The sequence below is a fragment of the Phascolarctos cinereus genome, unplaced genomic scaffold (assembly GCF_003287225.1).
Source record: "Phascolarctos cinereus isolate Bilbo 61053 unplaced genomic scaffold, phaCin_HiC Scaffold_726;HRSCAF=1367, whole genome shotgun sequence".
Classification (NCBI taxonomy): Eukaryota; Metazoa; Chordata; class Mammalia; order Diprotodontia; family Phascolarctidae; genus Phascolarctos; species Phascolarctos cinereus.
The window spans coordinates 43,701,926-43,715,388 of NW_027556098.1; the positions used below are offsets into that span (position 1 = coordinate 43,701,926).

At 38.1% G+C, this 13,463-nt stretch overlaps 1 protein-coding gene across 4 annotated transcripts in view; it reads left to right on the forward strand.

Annotated features, from left to right (window-relative positions):
- The first annotated feature begins 1,677 nt into the window (after positions 1–1,677).
- Positions 1,678–13,463, forward strand: part of WDR4 (WDR4 tRNA N7-guanosine methyltransferase non-catalytic subunit) — a 51,860-nt gene continuing 40,074 nt past the window's right edge. For 2 of the 4 annotated variants that reach the window (XM_020973909.2, XM_020973910.2), the window contains exons 1-4: positions 1,678–1,836; positions 4,421–4,486; positions 5,221–5,364; positions 7,377–7,533. In XM_020973909.2, the coding sequence (XP_020829568.1) occupies positions 1,748–1,836; positions 4,421–4,486; positions 5,221–5,364; positions 7,377–7,533 (456 nt within the window). In that variant the 5' untranslated portion in view covers positions 1,678–1,747. The remainder of the gene's footprint in view (positions 1,837–4,420; positions 4,487–5,220; positions 5,365–7,376; positions 7,534–13,463) is intronic. The other 2 variants (XM_020973911.2, XM_020973912.2) reach the window with 2 other exon arrangements.

The following is a 13,463-nucleotide window of genomic DNA, read 5'->3' on the forward strand; positions in this document are numbered from 1 at the left end:
AGCTCATTTAACCCCTTAACTCCATTCCTGTCTTCCTATCTGACTGGATCAAAAGCGAACCTGCTAGTGAGAGAGGTGCTAGAAGCCCTCCTGTATCTCCTACCTAAGAAATGGCATAGTCAGTGTGTTTACATGTCTTAACAGGAAGGAATTGTCTCAACTACCCCAGAGGAAAGGACACTTTCCAAAGTGGGGGAAACCTGAACTCTTTTTTCCAAGATATACAGAGCCCTCTGAAGAGAAAAGGTGATTGTTCTAGTGAAGGGCCAGAGAGGGTCAGCCAGAAATATATCCACCAAAAAGGTCAGGTAAGTTGTTTTGAAAACTGCTTCCCAGAAACCACTGGGCTAGAGAGCCCTCCCCTTTCCTAGAAGTGACATTAATTTGTTGCAAACATGGATATTCAAACTTTGTTAGAGCATAATTTGCACTAGTAAGTTTAATTATTTCTTCTTTTTTAAACTCTTCAACTACTTGCTAGTGTTAATTTTGTCACAAATTCAAGCCTGAACTAAGAGCGCTAGTGTAAGGCCCACCTGTAACATTTGGCATAGTTGATCATTGGGACGAGATGAGATGGCCTATTGGCTCAAATCGTGGTTGAACTGGGGAACAGGAATGTAAATATGAAGAATAGATTTATTAAATGACCAAGCAATGCATCAATGGGAACTCAAGAATCCTCCTAATTGTGTATGGAGAATATTCTCTATGGGATAGAGAAAGGCATTAGCTCAGGAACAGTAATCAGCTTAGTGGGTGTTGGAGGAGACTGCTCATTTTAAGGTTAAAAAAAAAAAGCTTATCTAAGGAGATCTCACCCAAGGGAGGGTTACCTGAAGTCTCTAGTGTAGCAAGCTGGGATTCAGGACATGATGAAGATAGCCAGTTCCTCTCATTTTGGCTTCTTTTCAGTCTTTGCCTTCAGCAACCTGAAGTGGAGTTGGCATGTCCATTTTCACTCTTGAAGCTGGAAGCCTGAAGTACCTAAAGCCAGAAGAGAATGAATAGATCAGAGACTAGAAGGTCTCCCCCAACTCTGCCCTGATCTCCACCAATGAGGAGACAGTCCCATACCAATGGGCTTTGGGACTCTGGTGACATAATCATATTTGGATATTTTAGTTGCATTTTTGTTCCAGTGTGAAGAATGGTAAGAAGGCCGATTTGCCTAGACCATTAGATTGCAAAGCTAGCTTGTGGCCAGGTTATGGAGGGCTTTATTAGACATTTGAGACAGTGACCCCGATTAGTAATTGTCTAGGTGAGAGGTAAGGAGAACCCAAAGGAATGTGGTGGCTGGGTGAATGGAAATGGGATGCAAGACACGTTGACGATGCGAAAAATCTCTTTTGTGGTAAAATCTCTAAAGATCACTAAATAAATACCATGTGGTACAGGTGACAGACACATTAACTTCTCTGCACGTTTCCTATAAATTAATCCTTTCTTTGTCTATAAAATGCCTTTAAGATGACACTACCTGCAGCCCTAACCTCACAAGCTTTCTAGGAGGCACTGATGTGATCACGTATGTAACACGCTTAACATAGTTTACAACGTGAACTCAACTAGGAGAGCTACTCGGGAAGGGAGGAGGGAGTTTGCGCGAGGCGTCTCCGCGCATGCCCTTTACTCCTGGGGAGGCCGCCTTCCCGACAGCCCTGTCTCCGGCTCCGGGCGAGCTCGTGACGTGAGCACGCGGGGCGTGCGGAAGCCTGTGCGCGCCGGCTCGTCCCTGGAGCTCATGGCGGGCTCTGCCGCTCTGGACGTGTCCCGAGGTGGGCTGGTGGTGAGAGGTGGAAGCCGATTTCTGGCAACAGGTACAGACCGCAGGTTAGTCGGGTTGGGGCCAAGGAGCCGCGGAGTCGGAGAGTGCCGGGATGTTAACTAGTTGCCGAGCTCCCCACGGATGCCTGCTTCGGGGCCAGTGAGATTGTCGCGGGCGACTGGTGGAGTTTTTTTTCCCCCTCCTCTCACTGCACCGGTTGGATTCCTGCATGCTGAGAAAGTTAGAGTTGCGTGCAGTAAATTTGCAGAATAACATTTTGATGTGCATCTCACGTAATAAATAACACGTGTGCCCCAGCGTCATGAAACAAACAGAGGTCGAAACTCCCTCGTGCTCTCGGTTTATCATTCAGCCCGGCCGACTTTGATTCCCTAACTTCTGGATGGTAATTGTTACCTGGCAAATGCTCTTTCACATGTATTCGTAGTTTACAGCTTTTTCCAGATTCTTGTGCACGGATGCCCTGATGTTTTATCAAAGTTATGTCTTAGTCTGCTTCAGAACAGTCAATCAATAAACATTTTTTTTTTGGATGCTTACTATGTGCCAGTCAGGGTCTGGATGCAAAGCAAAAGACCTAGGTGCAAGCTCCGACCCCAACACTTACTGACCATGTGTCATTGGGCCATCCTACTATTCTTTTGTAATTGATTCAGTTTGACACAGAAGCTGTTATAAAACTTTTCATCTCATAGGAATCCTTCCTACTACCCTCTCTTGCAGAGGGCCTTACCTCATAACTACACCCCCCAAATCTCGGCCATTCCTCTCTTCTATTCTCCTCTTCCTCTTACATCCTTCGGATATCAGCCCCCGACTTTCTTCTGCTCGTCAGGGCGAGCACCTGTACACGTGTTATATTGTCCCCACCAACTTTCCTACTCAAATCTTCAGTCTCCCTGTTAATTGGCTTCTCTGCTGCCTACAATCACACCCACATCTTCCTCATCCTTAAAAAACTCTCACTAGAGCCTACCATGGACCCCAGCTATCGTTGTTTATATCTTTCCTTCCCTTCCTGGCTACAACTTCTATATTCTGCTTCTCCTTCCTGTCCTCTGTCCTCTAAACCTGGCTTCCTACCTCATCAGCATTCACCTGAAACTGCTTTCTCCAAAATAACTAGTGATCTCTTTTTTTCTCCAATTATGAAACATTTTTTTTTATCCATCTTACCTCCCTCCACTCCACTTGGAAGAAAAGAAAATAAAACCCTTATAACAAAATAAATTCCCATGTTGTCCATCCCTGGAAATGTCTCCTTCTGCATATTGATCCATTACCTCTCTGTCATCATTGGTCTTCTGGAATTATGGTTGGTTATTATTTTCAGAGTTCTTAGGTGTTTCAGAATTTTTTTTTTACATTAACATAATATATTGTATAAATTTGAGTTCTTATTTGTATCAGTTCATGTTTCTCTGAAAAAGTGTCTTCATTTTTTTTCAGCACAGTATGCAGTAGTTGCTTATCTAGGCTTTAAACAAAAATTGTAATTTGATTAAACTCATTTTATAGCTATGCATGATGTTTTATGTACTTGGTGGTCACTTAAAGCTTATGTTTAGAGCCTTCCAAACATTTTAACCACAAATCTGTTATGTGGCATAAATGTTTTATTTTTATTTAGATGATTATTGATAATGCTGGACAGTGAGCACCAGGTTTATTAATTCACTCCAATCTCATCAGTTTAAGTTATTTGAGCACATCTGAATGATGGCAAGTACAGATTTTTAATGACAAGATTCTCTGTTAATTTCAAAGTGAAAAAGTAGATGAAATGCAATCACTTGTAAAACTTGACTTTCTAATGTTAAATCTACCTCTTTGGGTATATTTTTTCTAAATAAGCAAGATGAGCCCTGGAGTAGGAGTCAAGAGACTTGGCTTCCAGCCCTGTTTGATTTGTTACCTTTGGCAAGTCTTTAAGTCACTGCACAGATGCAATATTCAGAGGTTTTATTGATAAATTTTTCATAGACTATTTTCTTTCTTGTTATGTGTAAAATTAATTTGGAAGAATTGCTTTCTGATTAGAATGCTGATCGATCTCCAAATCCAACACCAGATACTAGTTGTGTACACCTGGGAAAAGACGTTTTCTCAGCCTCTGTTTCCCCATCTATAAAATGGGAATATAGCAGCATTATCATGAGGATCAAATGAGGTAATAGTAATAACAACAACAATAATGATAGCTAATATTTATGTAGCACTTGCTATGTACCAGTGCTATGGCAAGCACTTCATAATTATTTCATTTGATCCTTAGTACAACCCTGTGAGGTGGATATTATTATCCACATTTTACAGATGAGGAAACTGAGGCAAACAGGTTATGTGACTTTCTCAGAGTTACATAGCTGTAAATGTCTGAGGCTGGATTTGAATTCAGGTCTTTCCTCCAGACCCATTACTCTGTGTCAGCTAAAGTATGTAATACACTTTGCAAACTTTAAAATTATTATTTATTGAGATAGGATCTAAACATTTTTTAAAATTTGTAATTGGAAAAAGGAAATTTGGATTCTCATTCTTTTTCTTGACTTATTCAAGCACAGTGATGACAACTGCTTACAATTTAGCACCTCTTTAGTAATATGTTCTTTTTAAAATTACTTTCAGTGATGATGGCAGCTTCTTTATATATGACTGCAGCAAGGCAGAAAAGAAGCCACAAGAGGATAAAGGGTGAGATGATTGTGGGGAACTTTTCAGGGCCCATTAATAGTTTTAAGATATTGGAACCATGCCAGTGAGAGTTATTTAGGAGCTGAATCTTTAATTTTCCCTCCGAGTTTCATACATTTGATATGAAATTCAGAAAAAGGTATTGAAGCTTCTAATTTTGAATTTGAGAATTTTTTTGAGGTGTCTGTAGATACTGTAGATAGGGTTCAGGAGTACTAAAAGACATGTTGTTGAACATTAACAAAAAAAAGCATTCTTTTAAGTTAAAGAATTAAAATGGTTTTACTCTTGAAAAATTTCCCTCCTTTCTTTATTGCTCATCTTAGCAGGGAGCTTCTTTTTCCCTTCTGTTCCCTTCCACTAGGAAGTCTGATCACTAAAGACATTCCCTTTTTCTTCTTCCCTTTTTCTCCATAACCAACTCCCCCAGCTGACCCCTAAAGTTTGGAGGTGTTTCAGGGAAGAGAGGCAGAAGATCCCAGTCAACTGTGAGGTGGCTGGGGAAATTACTTGTGACATACAGTTTTATGGGATGGATTTCTTTGATACAATTCTAATTAGTTTTATTTCTGATACCATTGAGTACTTATATTCAAACATCATGAAATCTTTTGCTTGATGGATTTTATTGATGGTAATGTTTTAGCTGAATTCTTCATTTGCCTATTGATGACCAGTCATGAAGTTCAGACAGTGATATTTACTTGATGTTTATTCTGTCTTCTGCTGCTTAGAGAGGAAGGACAGACATTGTACAAAGGAAGTGATAACATCCTAGCTTCTACCTTCTCAAGATCTGGCAACTATTTTGCTTTGACTGATGACAATAAACGTCTGATTCTTTTCTGTACAAAACCTTGGAAATGTCTGAGTATCAGGTATGAAATTCTGCTTTTTAAATCATTCAGATATCATATACATAAAGTAATAGCTATTGTCAAAAGAGTTTGGGAATACTCTGTTTTTGTTTCTTTTTCTCTTAACAGTTGGATTTATACAGGCAACAGCACCTGAGTACTTTAATGATTTGTAAAGTGGTTTTCTAGTTGTTAGTGCAATATTGTTATTCTCATTTTCAGTCAGATGCATTTGTTAAGCACCCACTGTGTGTTGGCACTGTACTAAGCTCTGGGGATACAAAAGGAGGCTTCTGCCCGTGGAGCTCACAATCTATTTAGGGAGACAACAAGCAAAAAATAGTGAATAAACAAGCTACATACAGGATAAAAAGGAAATCATTAAAAGAGGGAAGGCGCTAAAATTAAGAGAAGTTGGAAAGGCTTCCTGCAGGAAGTGGGATTTTAGTTGGGACTTTAAAGCCACAGAGATCAGTAGTTGGAGTGGAGGAGGGAGACTTTTCCAGGTATGGAGGACAGCCAGAAAAAATACCTGGAGCCAAGAGATGGAGAGTCTCATTTGTGAAACAATGGCAAGGCCAGTGTCCCTGGATCAAAGAATATGTGTAGGGGAATAAGATGTGAGAAGACTGGAAATGTAGGAAGAGGCTAAGTTGTGAAGGGCTTTGAACGCCAAACTGAACATTTTTTGTTTGTTCCCTGAGGAAGTAGGAAGCCACTGGAGTTTATTGAGTGGTGGAGTAGGGGGAGGGATGACATGGTCGGATTTGTGCTTTAGGAAAATCACTCTGGTAACTAAATGAAGGATGGATTGGAGTGGTGAGAGTCTTGAGGCTGGCAGATCCACCAGTAGGTATTGCAGTAGTCTAGCCACGTGGTAATATCCTTGAGTGGTGGCAGTGTCAAAGGAGAGAAGGGGGCATATTCCAGAGGGATTGCAAAATTGATAGCAACAGGCTGTGGCAGCAGTTTAGATGTGGAGAGTGAGAAATAGTGGGGAATCTGGGATCATTCTAGGTTGTGAGCCTGAAGGAGGCTCAATTCCGGAGCTAGCTCAGTACCCTTTCTATTCAGTTATGGGTCTAGTTCATTTCTGTCTTGTGAGAAAACTGTTCAGTTGTGGGAATTGGGAGAAAACCTTATTGCATTGGCAGGCCAGTAGTGTCCATGGGATTTTCTTGGCAGAGATACTAGAATGGTTTGCCATTTCCTCCTCCAGATTTTTGTTTCTATATCACTTTAATGTCCAAATATATCCTTCTTCTGTCTCTATCCTTGTAACAAAGACTAAAGAAGAAAGGAGGAAAACACAGTTTAGTAAACTGATGTACATATCAAATGTAATTACTAATTAGTATCCTTGCTTCTTGTCTTCCCTGTTCAATCCACTTTCCTTACAGGTATGCAAATGATCTTTCTAAAACTCAAGCTTGATTATGTCACCGTCCTGCTCAGCAGTCATGAGTGGCTTCTTGATGCCTGTAGGATTAAGTGCAAATTTCTGACAAGCATATAAAACTTTCTACAATCTGGCTTGTATCAATCTTCCAGAGTTAGTTTGCATTACTCTGTATTCCTGCCAAACTGGCTTACTAGGTGTTCTCTAATTTGATATTTCATCTTTACTTTGTCCCCCACATCAAGAATATATTCTCTCTTTACCCCTGTATATCTGGTTCTTTATTTTCATTTGGAGTTCAGTTTAGGTGCCACCTTTATGAAGCTTTCCTTGCCTCTGCCCTCGTTTGCTTTTATTTACTTGTATGTGTGCAACTTACATCTTTCCAATAAAATGTCAGTTACTTAAGAGCAGGCACTCTCATTCCCTAGCCTCTAGTACAGTACCTTGCTGCATGTTTAGTGAATTGAATTGAATAGCATCACTGTTTCCTCTTTTTTTAAATGAAAGGGATGGACTAGTTGGTGTCTAAGATTTCCTCCATTTCTAACATTCTGTAATCATATTCCAAGGATATCTTACATTATTCCTTACCACCTTTATTAATCAGCCCTTAATGTTCTTTGACTTCCAGGACAGTGGTGAGAAGATGTACCTCTCTGACATTTACAGCTACAGATGAGAAGATTTTGGTGGCAGATAAGTCTGGAGATGTATATTCATTTTCAGTATTGGTACCACATCAGAGTGGAAGGCTTGAACTTGGACACCTGTCTATGTTGTTAGATGTGGTATGTAGCTGACTAGTTCATTAACTTTTTCTTTTTTTCCTTTTTCTTTAAAGATTAAATCTCTCTGTCTCACGTAGGCTGGAAGTACAGGGACTACTCATGGGCCCAGTCCCATCGTTGGAGCCTTGAACTGCTCTATTTCCAATGTGGACTGGTTTGTCCCTCCTTAGGCAACCTGGTGGTCTCTCACTCCATATTAATGTTAAGCTTAGTGGAGACACCTGATTGTCATAGCCCACTACAGCTTAGAATCCTGAGCTTTAGAGATCTGTCAACCTCACTGTCCCTGGTAGCAGGGACTACAAGTGTGTGCCACCATGCCCAACCCCAATTTTGTTTTAAGTTCAGTCTTGTGATCTTTAAAAATAATAGTCGATAACTTATAGTTACTTGCATAGTGAGTTTAAGGATGTTTCCTCTTCTACTTTTTTACCATGTGAAGATGAATTAGGAAAATTATCTATCTGTGGTACTTAGAAGTCCTGGGAGAATACTAAGTAGCATTGTTGTTTTCTTGGTTCATTTCTTCAAAGATCTATAATTTTAGGAGTATGGCTATACCTTCTCCACTATTGTAGATTGTAAATTCTAATGTAACTCATAGTGTTTTCTGAAGTTGCTATGGTTGAGAAATTTACTCCTCTGAAGCCAAGCTGACAGTAAGCCTTCCCAAATTTAAATAAGTTGGTTTCCTTATAACCTGAAGAGAATCTTTCACCAGGCTTGTAAAATCCTTCCAACTTAGTAAAACCTCTCTGCTGTAATTTGTATTTTGTTGTCATCACCTTTAAGAACACCAGCTCAGCTTCATAGCAAATGAGAGATTGGAATAAGATTTTTCTTGGGTAAAGTGGAATAATTTATGTTTTCCTATTAAATTGGAAGAGTTAGGAAAAATTAAAGACAAATCTCTAAACAAAATTAAAATATGCCGGTTTTTTAGCTATACATTTCAAGACCTGTGAAGTCTTGGATATTAACAAAATAAAGTCATGGATTCACAGTTTAGAACTTAGTTTTGTTAGTGATTTACCATTCTGGGATATAAAAATAAAAATGAAAGAGTCTCTGCCCACAGAGCGACATAACACGGGGTTTGGGGAACAGCTGGTCTGCCAGGTTGGCTTGAAATAGATCTGGGAAGACAGTTTGGAGCCAAATTTTGGAGTGATTTCTGAGCAAGGGTGAAATGATTAGATTTGTGTTGTAGGAAGATTATTTTGGTAGTCGTGTGGAAGGATCAGTTGGAGAAGTTAGAAATTAGAAACAAGGAGACCAATTAGGAGACTGCTGCCATGATCTGTGTAGGAGTTTGTGGTCTTAAATTAGAGTTGTTTAGAGAAGGGGATGGATAAGGAAAATATCGTGGAGGTAATTAGCATGATTTAAACAATTCAGGTCAAGTGTTTGTTATAAGCACCTATACTTTGCCAAGTACTGGGGATACCCAAAGACAAAAGCTAAATAGTTACTGCCTTCATGGAACTTTGGTGGTATATGAGGGAGAAGAGAGAGTCAGGGATAGCTCTGAGGTTAAAAATCTGGGTAACTGAAAGTATAGTGTTTTCCCTCAACAGACATAGGGAAATTTGGAAGAAGAGCAAGAGTGTGGGAAAAGAATGGATTCAGTTCCAGTCGCTCCTTGTTGCCTCCAAGATGCTATCTTTGGTATTCACAGCCCTTCATAACTTAGATCCCTCCTACCTTACCAGTCTTCTTAGACTTTAGTCTCCCAATACATGCTCTTCAATCCAGTGACATTGGCTTTTTAACTGTTCTGTGAACAAGATACACCATCTCTTGGCTTCAGGTATTTTTTCTGCTTGTTCCCCATACGTGGGACACTATCCTTCCTCTGCCCCTACTGCTGACCTCCTTGGCTCGTTTAAATCCCAACTAAAATCACATTATTTACTGGAAGCCTTCCTCAGCCTCTTAATTGTAGTGCCTTCCTTCTGTTAATTATTTCTTATTTATCCCATACATGTAGCTTGCTTTGCATAGATTTGTTTACATGTTGTCTGTCCCATTAGATTGTAAATTCCCCGAGGACAGGTACTATTTTTTGCTTCTTTTTGTATCTTCAATGCTTAGCACAATGCCTGGCACATAGCAGGTGCTTAATAAATGTTTATTTATTGATTGAGTTTTGGATATATCATCTGAATAAAGATGGTAATTGAATCCATGGAAGCCAGTGAACCAGGTTCGGGATAAAGCTTTATGGAAAACCTACAATTAAGGAGTGGGATGTGATGGGGATGATGAATCTGCAAAGGAGATTGAGAAAAAATGGTCAGGGCTGTGAGAGAACCAAGAGGGAGCAGGGTTAATAAAGCCAAGGGAGGAGATAGTATCTAGAAGTGGTCAATAATACTAAAAATCGTAGAGAGATTAGATTAATAAGTTGGATGAGAACAGAAGAAACAGCCACTGACTTTAGCAGGCAAGGATCATGGTTAAGCTTGGAGAGAGCAGTTTTGGCTTAGTAATGACCAATTGTGGTTGATAGTGGCTGATGTAAAATGAAGATATACCAAGGCCTTACTCCAAGCAGGCTAGATTTTTTCCTTTGAAAGTACTGAAATTATCCTCAATACTTACTGGTTTGGGGAACTAAAAACTTGGGATTTTTTTACTTTCTGATAACTTACACATAAATCCATGGCACAAGGAGCCATCAGTTGCTCTGATGAATAATCTTCTGACTGGTAGACCAGCATGGACAACAGAGAGGCAGGAAAGCTACACTCCACTGAATCAGTGGTGTGTTCTTGCTGAATATCCTTTCCCTGCTAGAGCTAAGGAGAGTATTTGTAATTGTGTGCATATAATTTCTGTGTATCCTGGCAAGTAGACTCCCAAGTATTTTATATTGTCTGCAGTTATTTTAAATGCAATTTTTTCTTTCTATCTCTTCATCTTGAGTTTTGTGGGTAATACAGAGAAATGCTGATGATTTGTGTGGAATTATTTTATATCCTGCAACTTTGTCCAAGTTGGTAATTGTTTTGACTAGTTTTTTAGTTGACTCTCTAGGGTTCTTTAGATAAACTATTGTATCATCAGCTACAAAGTGATAGTTACTTCTTTGCCTGTACTTTTTTTTTAGGCAATTGGGATTAAGTGACTTGCCCAGGGTCACACAGCTAGTAAGTGTCAAGTGTTTGGTCTGAGGCTGGATTTGAACTCAGGTGCTCCTGACTTCAGGGCCAGTGCTCTATCCACTGCGCCACCTAGCTGCCCCCTTGCCTGTACTTATTCTTGTCCTATTACTATGGCTAGCATTACAATATTGAATAATAATGGTGATGATGAATATCCTTGCCCCACCCTTGATTTTACTGGAAAGGCTTCTAGTTTATCCCCATTATAGATAATGCTTGTTCTTAGTTTTAGATGGATACTATGTATCATTTAAAGAAAAATTTTATTTCTTCCTGTGCTTCCTAGTGTTTTTAACAGGAATGAGTTGTATTTTGTCAAAAGCTTTTTCTACATTTATTGAAATAATTATGTGATTTTTGTTGCTTTTGTTATCGATATGGTCACTTATATTTACAGTTACCTAATATCAAACCAGCCCTGCTTTCCTGGTATGAATCTGGCCTAGTCGTAGTTTATGATCTTTGAGATATAATGTTGTAATCTTTTTGCCAGTATTTTATTTAAAATTTTTGCATCAGTATTCATTAAGGAAATTGGCTTATAGTTTTCTTTCTCTGTTTTGATTCCCTGGTTTAGACATCAGGACTGTATTTATGTCATAGAAGGGATTTGGCAGGACTCCCTTCTCTGTTTTTTCAAACAGTTCATGTAGTATTGGAATTGTGTTCTTTAAATGTGTGGTAGGATTTGCTTGTAAACCTATCTGGTCCTGAGGGTTTTTTTTTTTTTGGAGTTCTTTTATGATTTATTTTTCTGAGATTAGGTTACTTAAGTCCTCAATTCCTGTTCTGTTAATCTGGGCATCTTATATTTTTGTAAATACTCATCCATTTCTTTGAGATTGTCAATTTTATTGGCATTTAATTAGGTGAAATACTTTCTGATAATTTCTTTTATTTCTTCTTGATTGGTTGTGAATTCACCTTTTTCATTTTTGATGCTAGTGATTTGAATTTCCTTTTTTTTACAAAAAATCTAATTCACTAATGATTTTGTCACCATTTTATTGCTTTGGTTTAAAAAAAAACCCAACAAACTATACCAGGTCCTAGATTTATTAATTCTGTGATTGTTTTTCTTTTAGTCTTACTAATCTCAGCTTTGATTTTCAGCATTTCTTTTTGATATATAAATGAAGGCTTTTAATTTGTTGGTTTTCTAGTTTTTTTAGTTGCATTCCAATTTCTTTATCAGCGTTTTCTCTTTTAGTGATGAAAATGTTTAGAGATATGTTTTTTTTAAAGAATTTCTTTGACTCTGTCCCACAAATTTTGGCTTGTTGTTTCATTGTTTTCATTATCTTTAATGAAATCATCTGTTGTTCCTTTGATTTGTTCTCTGTCTCACTAATATTTAGGATTAATTATTTACTCTCTGGTTAATTTTAGTTGTTTCTTCAGTGGCCTTTTGAATGTATTTTTAATGCGTTGTGATCTGTTAAAAGAGGTCAGTCAGTAAACATTTAGTAAGACGCTACTATGTAGCATGCAGTGTTCTTGGTGCTTAGCATACACATACCTGAGAATTACAGCAGTGAAAAACAGTCCCTTTCTTCAAAGAGCTTACAGTGTAATATAATATGGGAAGACAAAACATAAAGGGAAGCTAAAAGGGCGAGGGAGGGTGGGCACTCAGGGGTTTTCCTTAAGGGGAAGTTCTGAGAGGAGCTCTTTACCTTCTAATCATTTGGAAGGGCCCCAGAATTAGAAGATAATGTTAGGTGACTTCAAGGGTTGCAGTGATCTTTCAGTATGAAGAGGTTCTTGGTAGATGTGTTTTAATATTTCTGTTTTTCTATATTGGTTAGGTTTTTTAAAAGCCTTTTTTTAAAAAAAAGGTATCTTGCACACATGAGAAATATGTATACTCTTTTCCACTTCTATTTCATGATCTTCAGAGGTCTATCATATCTAACTTTTCTGTAATTCTGTTCTGGTCCTTTTTTTTGTTGTTGTTAGTTTTATCTGGATTCAAAAATTGAATTAATTTTAGGTCCCCTACTTTTGAAGTTTTACTTTCTATTTTTCCATTAACTCTTAGCTTTTAAGTATTTAGATGCTATTTATATGCATATGTATATATGCATATTTGTTTGATATTGATAGGAATTCATTACTTTGGTACCTTTCAGCAAATTGTAGTTTCCCTTTCACCTCTTTTAATTAAATCTTTTTTTGGTTGTCTTGTCACAGGTCATGATTATTCCCCCCTCCTTTTTTAACTTCTTTTGCTCCTGCCCTTTAAGTCTTTTTGAATCTATGTTCAGGTATTTTTCTTGCAAACGACATGTTAATGGATTCTGGTTACTGGTCAGTTCAATCCATGTGTTTTCATTTATGAATGAGTTTATCCCAGTTATATTCACCATCATAATTATTAATTGTGCATTTTCTTCCATCTTCGCTTTTTTTAAAATAAGTTTTTCATTATGGTTATCTCCAGTATCCCTTCTCTTCCTCTCCTAGAGAGCTGCCCCATATAACAAATAGTGTTTACTAAAGCCAAAAAATTTTTTAAAAAGAGGAAAAAATCAGTACAAACTGATCAATGCTTTGAACAGGTTCAAAAACATATACGATATGTAATACCACTGTGAAAAATGTTCAGCCTCCAGAAAGGGGTGTATTGGGAATGTCTTCAGATCTCTTCCTTCTAATTGTGCTTGATCTTTTATAATTTTGTTACATCACTTTTTGTTTTTTGATTTGTGTTTGGTCTTTCATTTACATTATTATAGTTACTGTGTATATTTTAATTTTTAT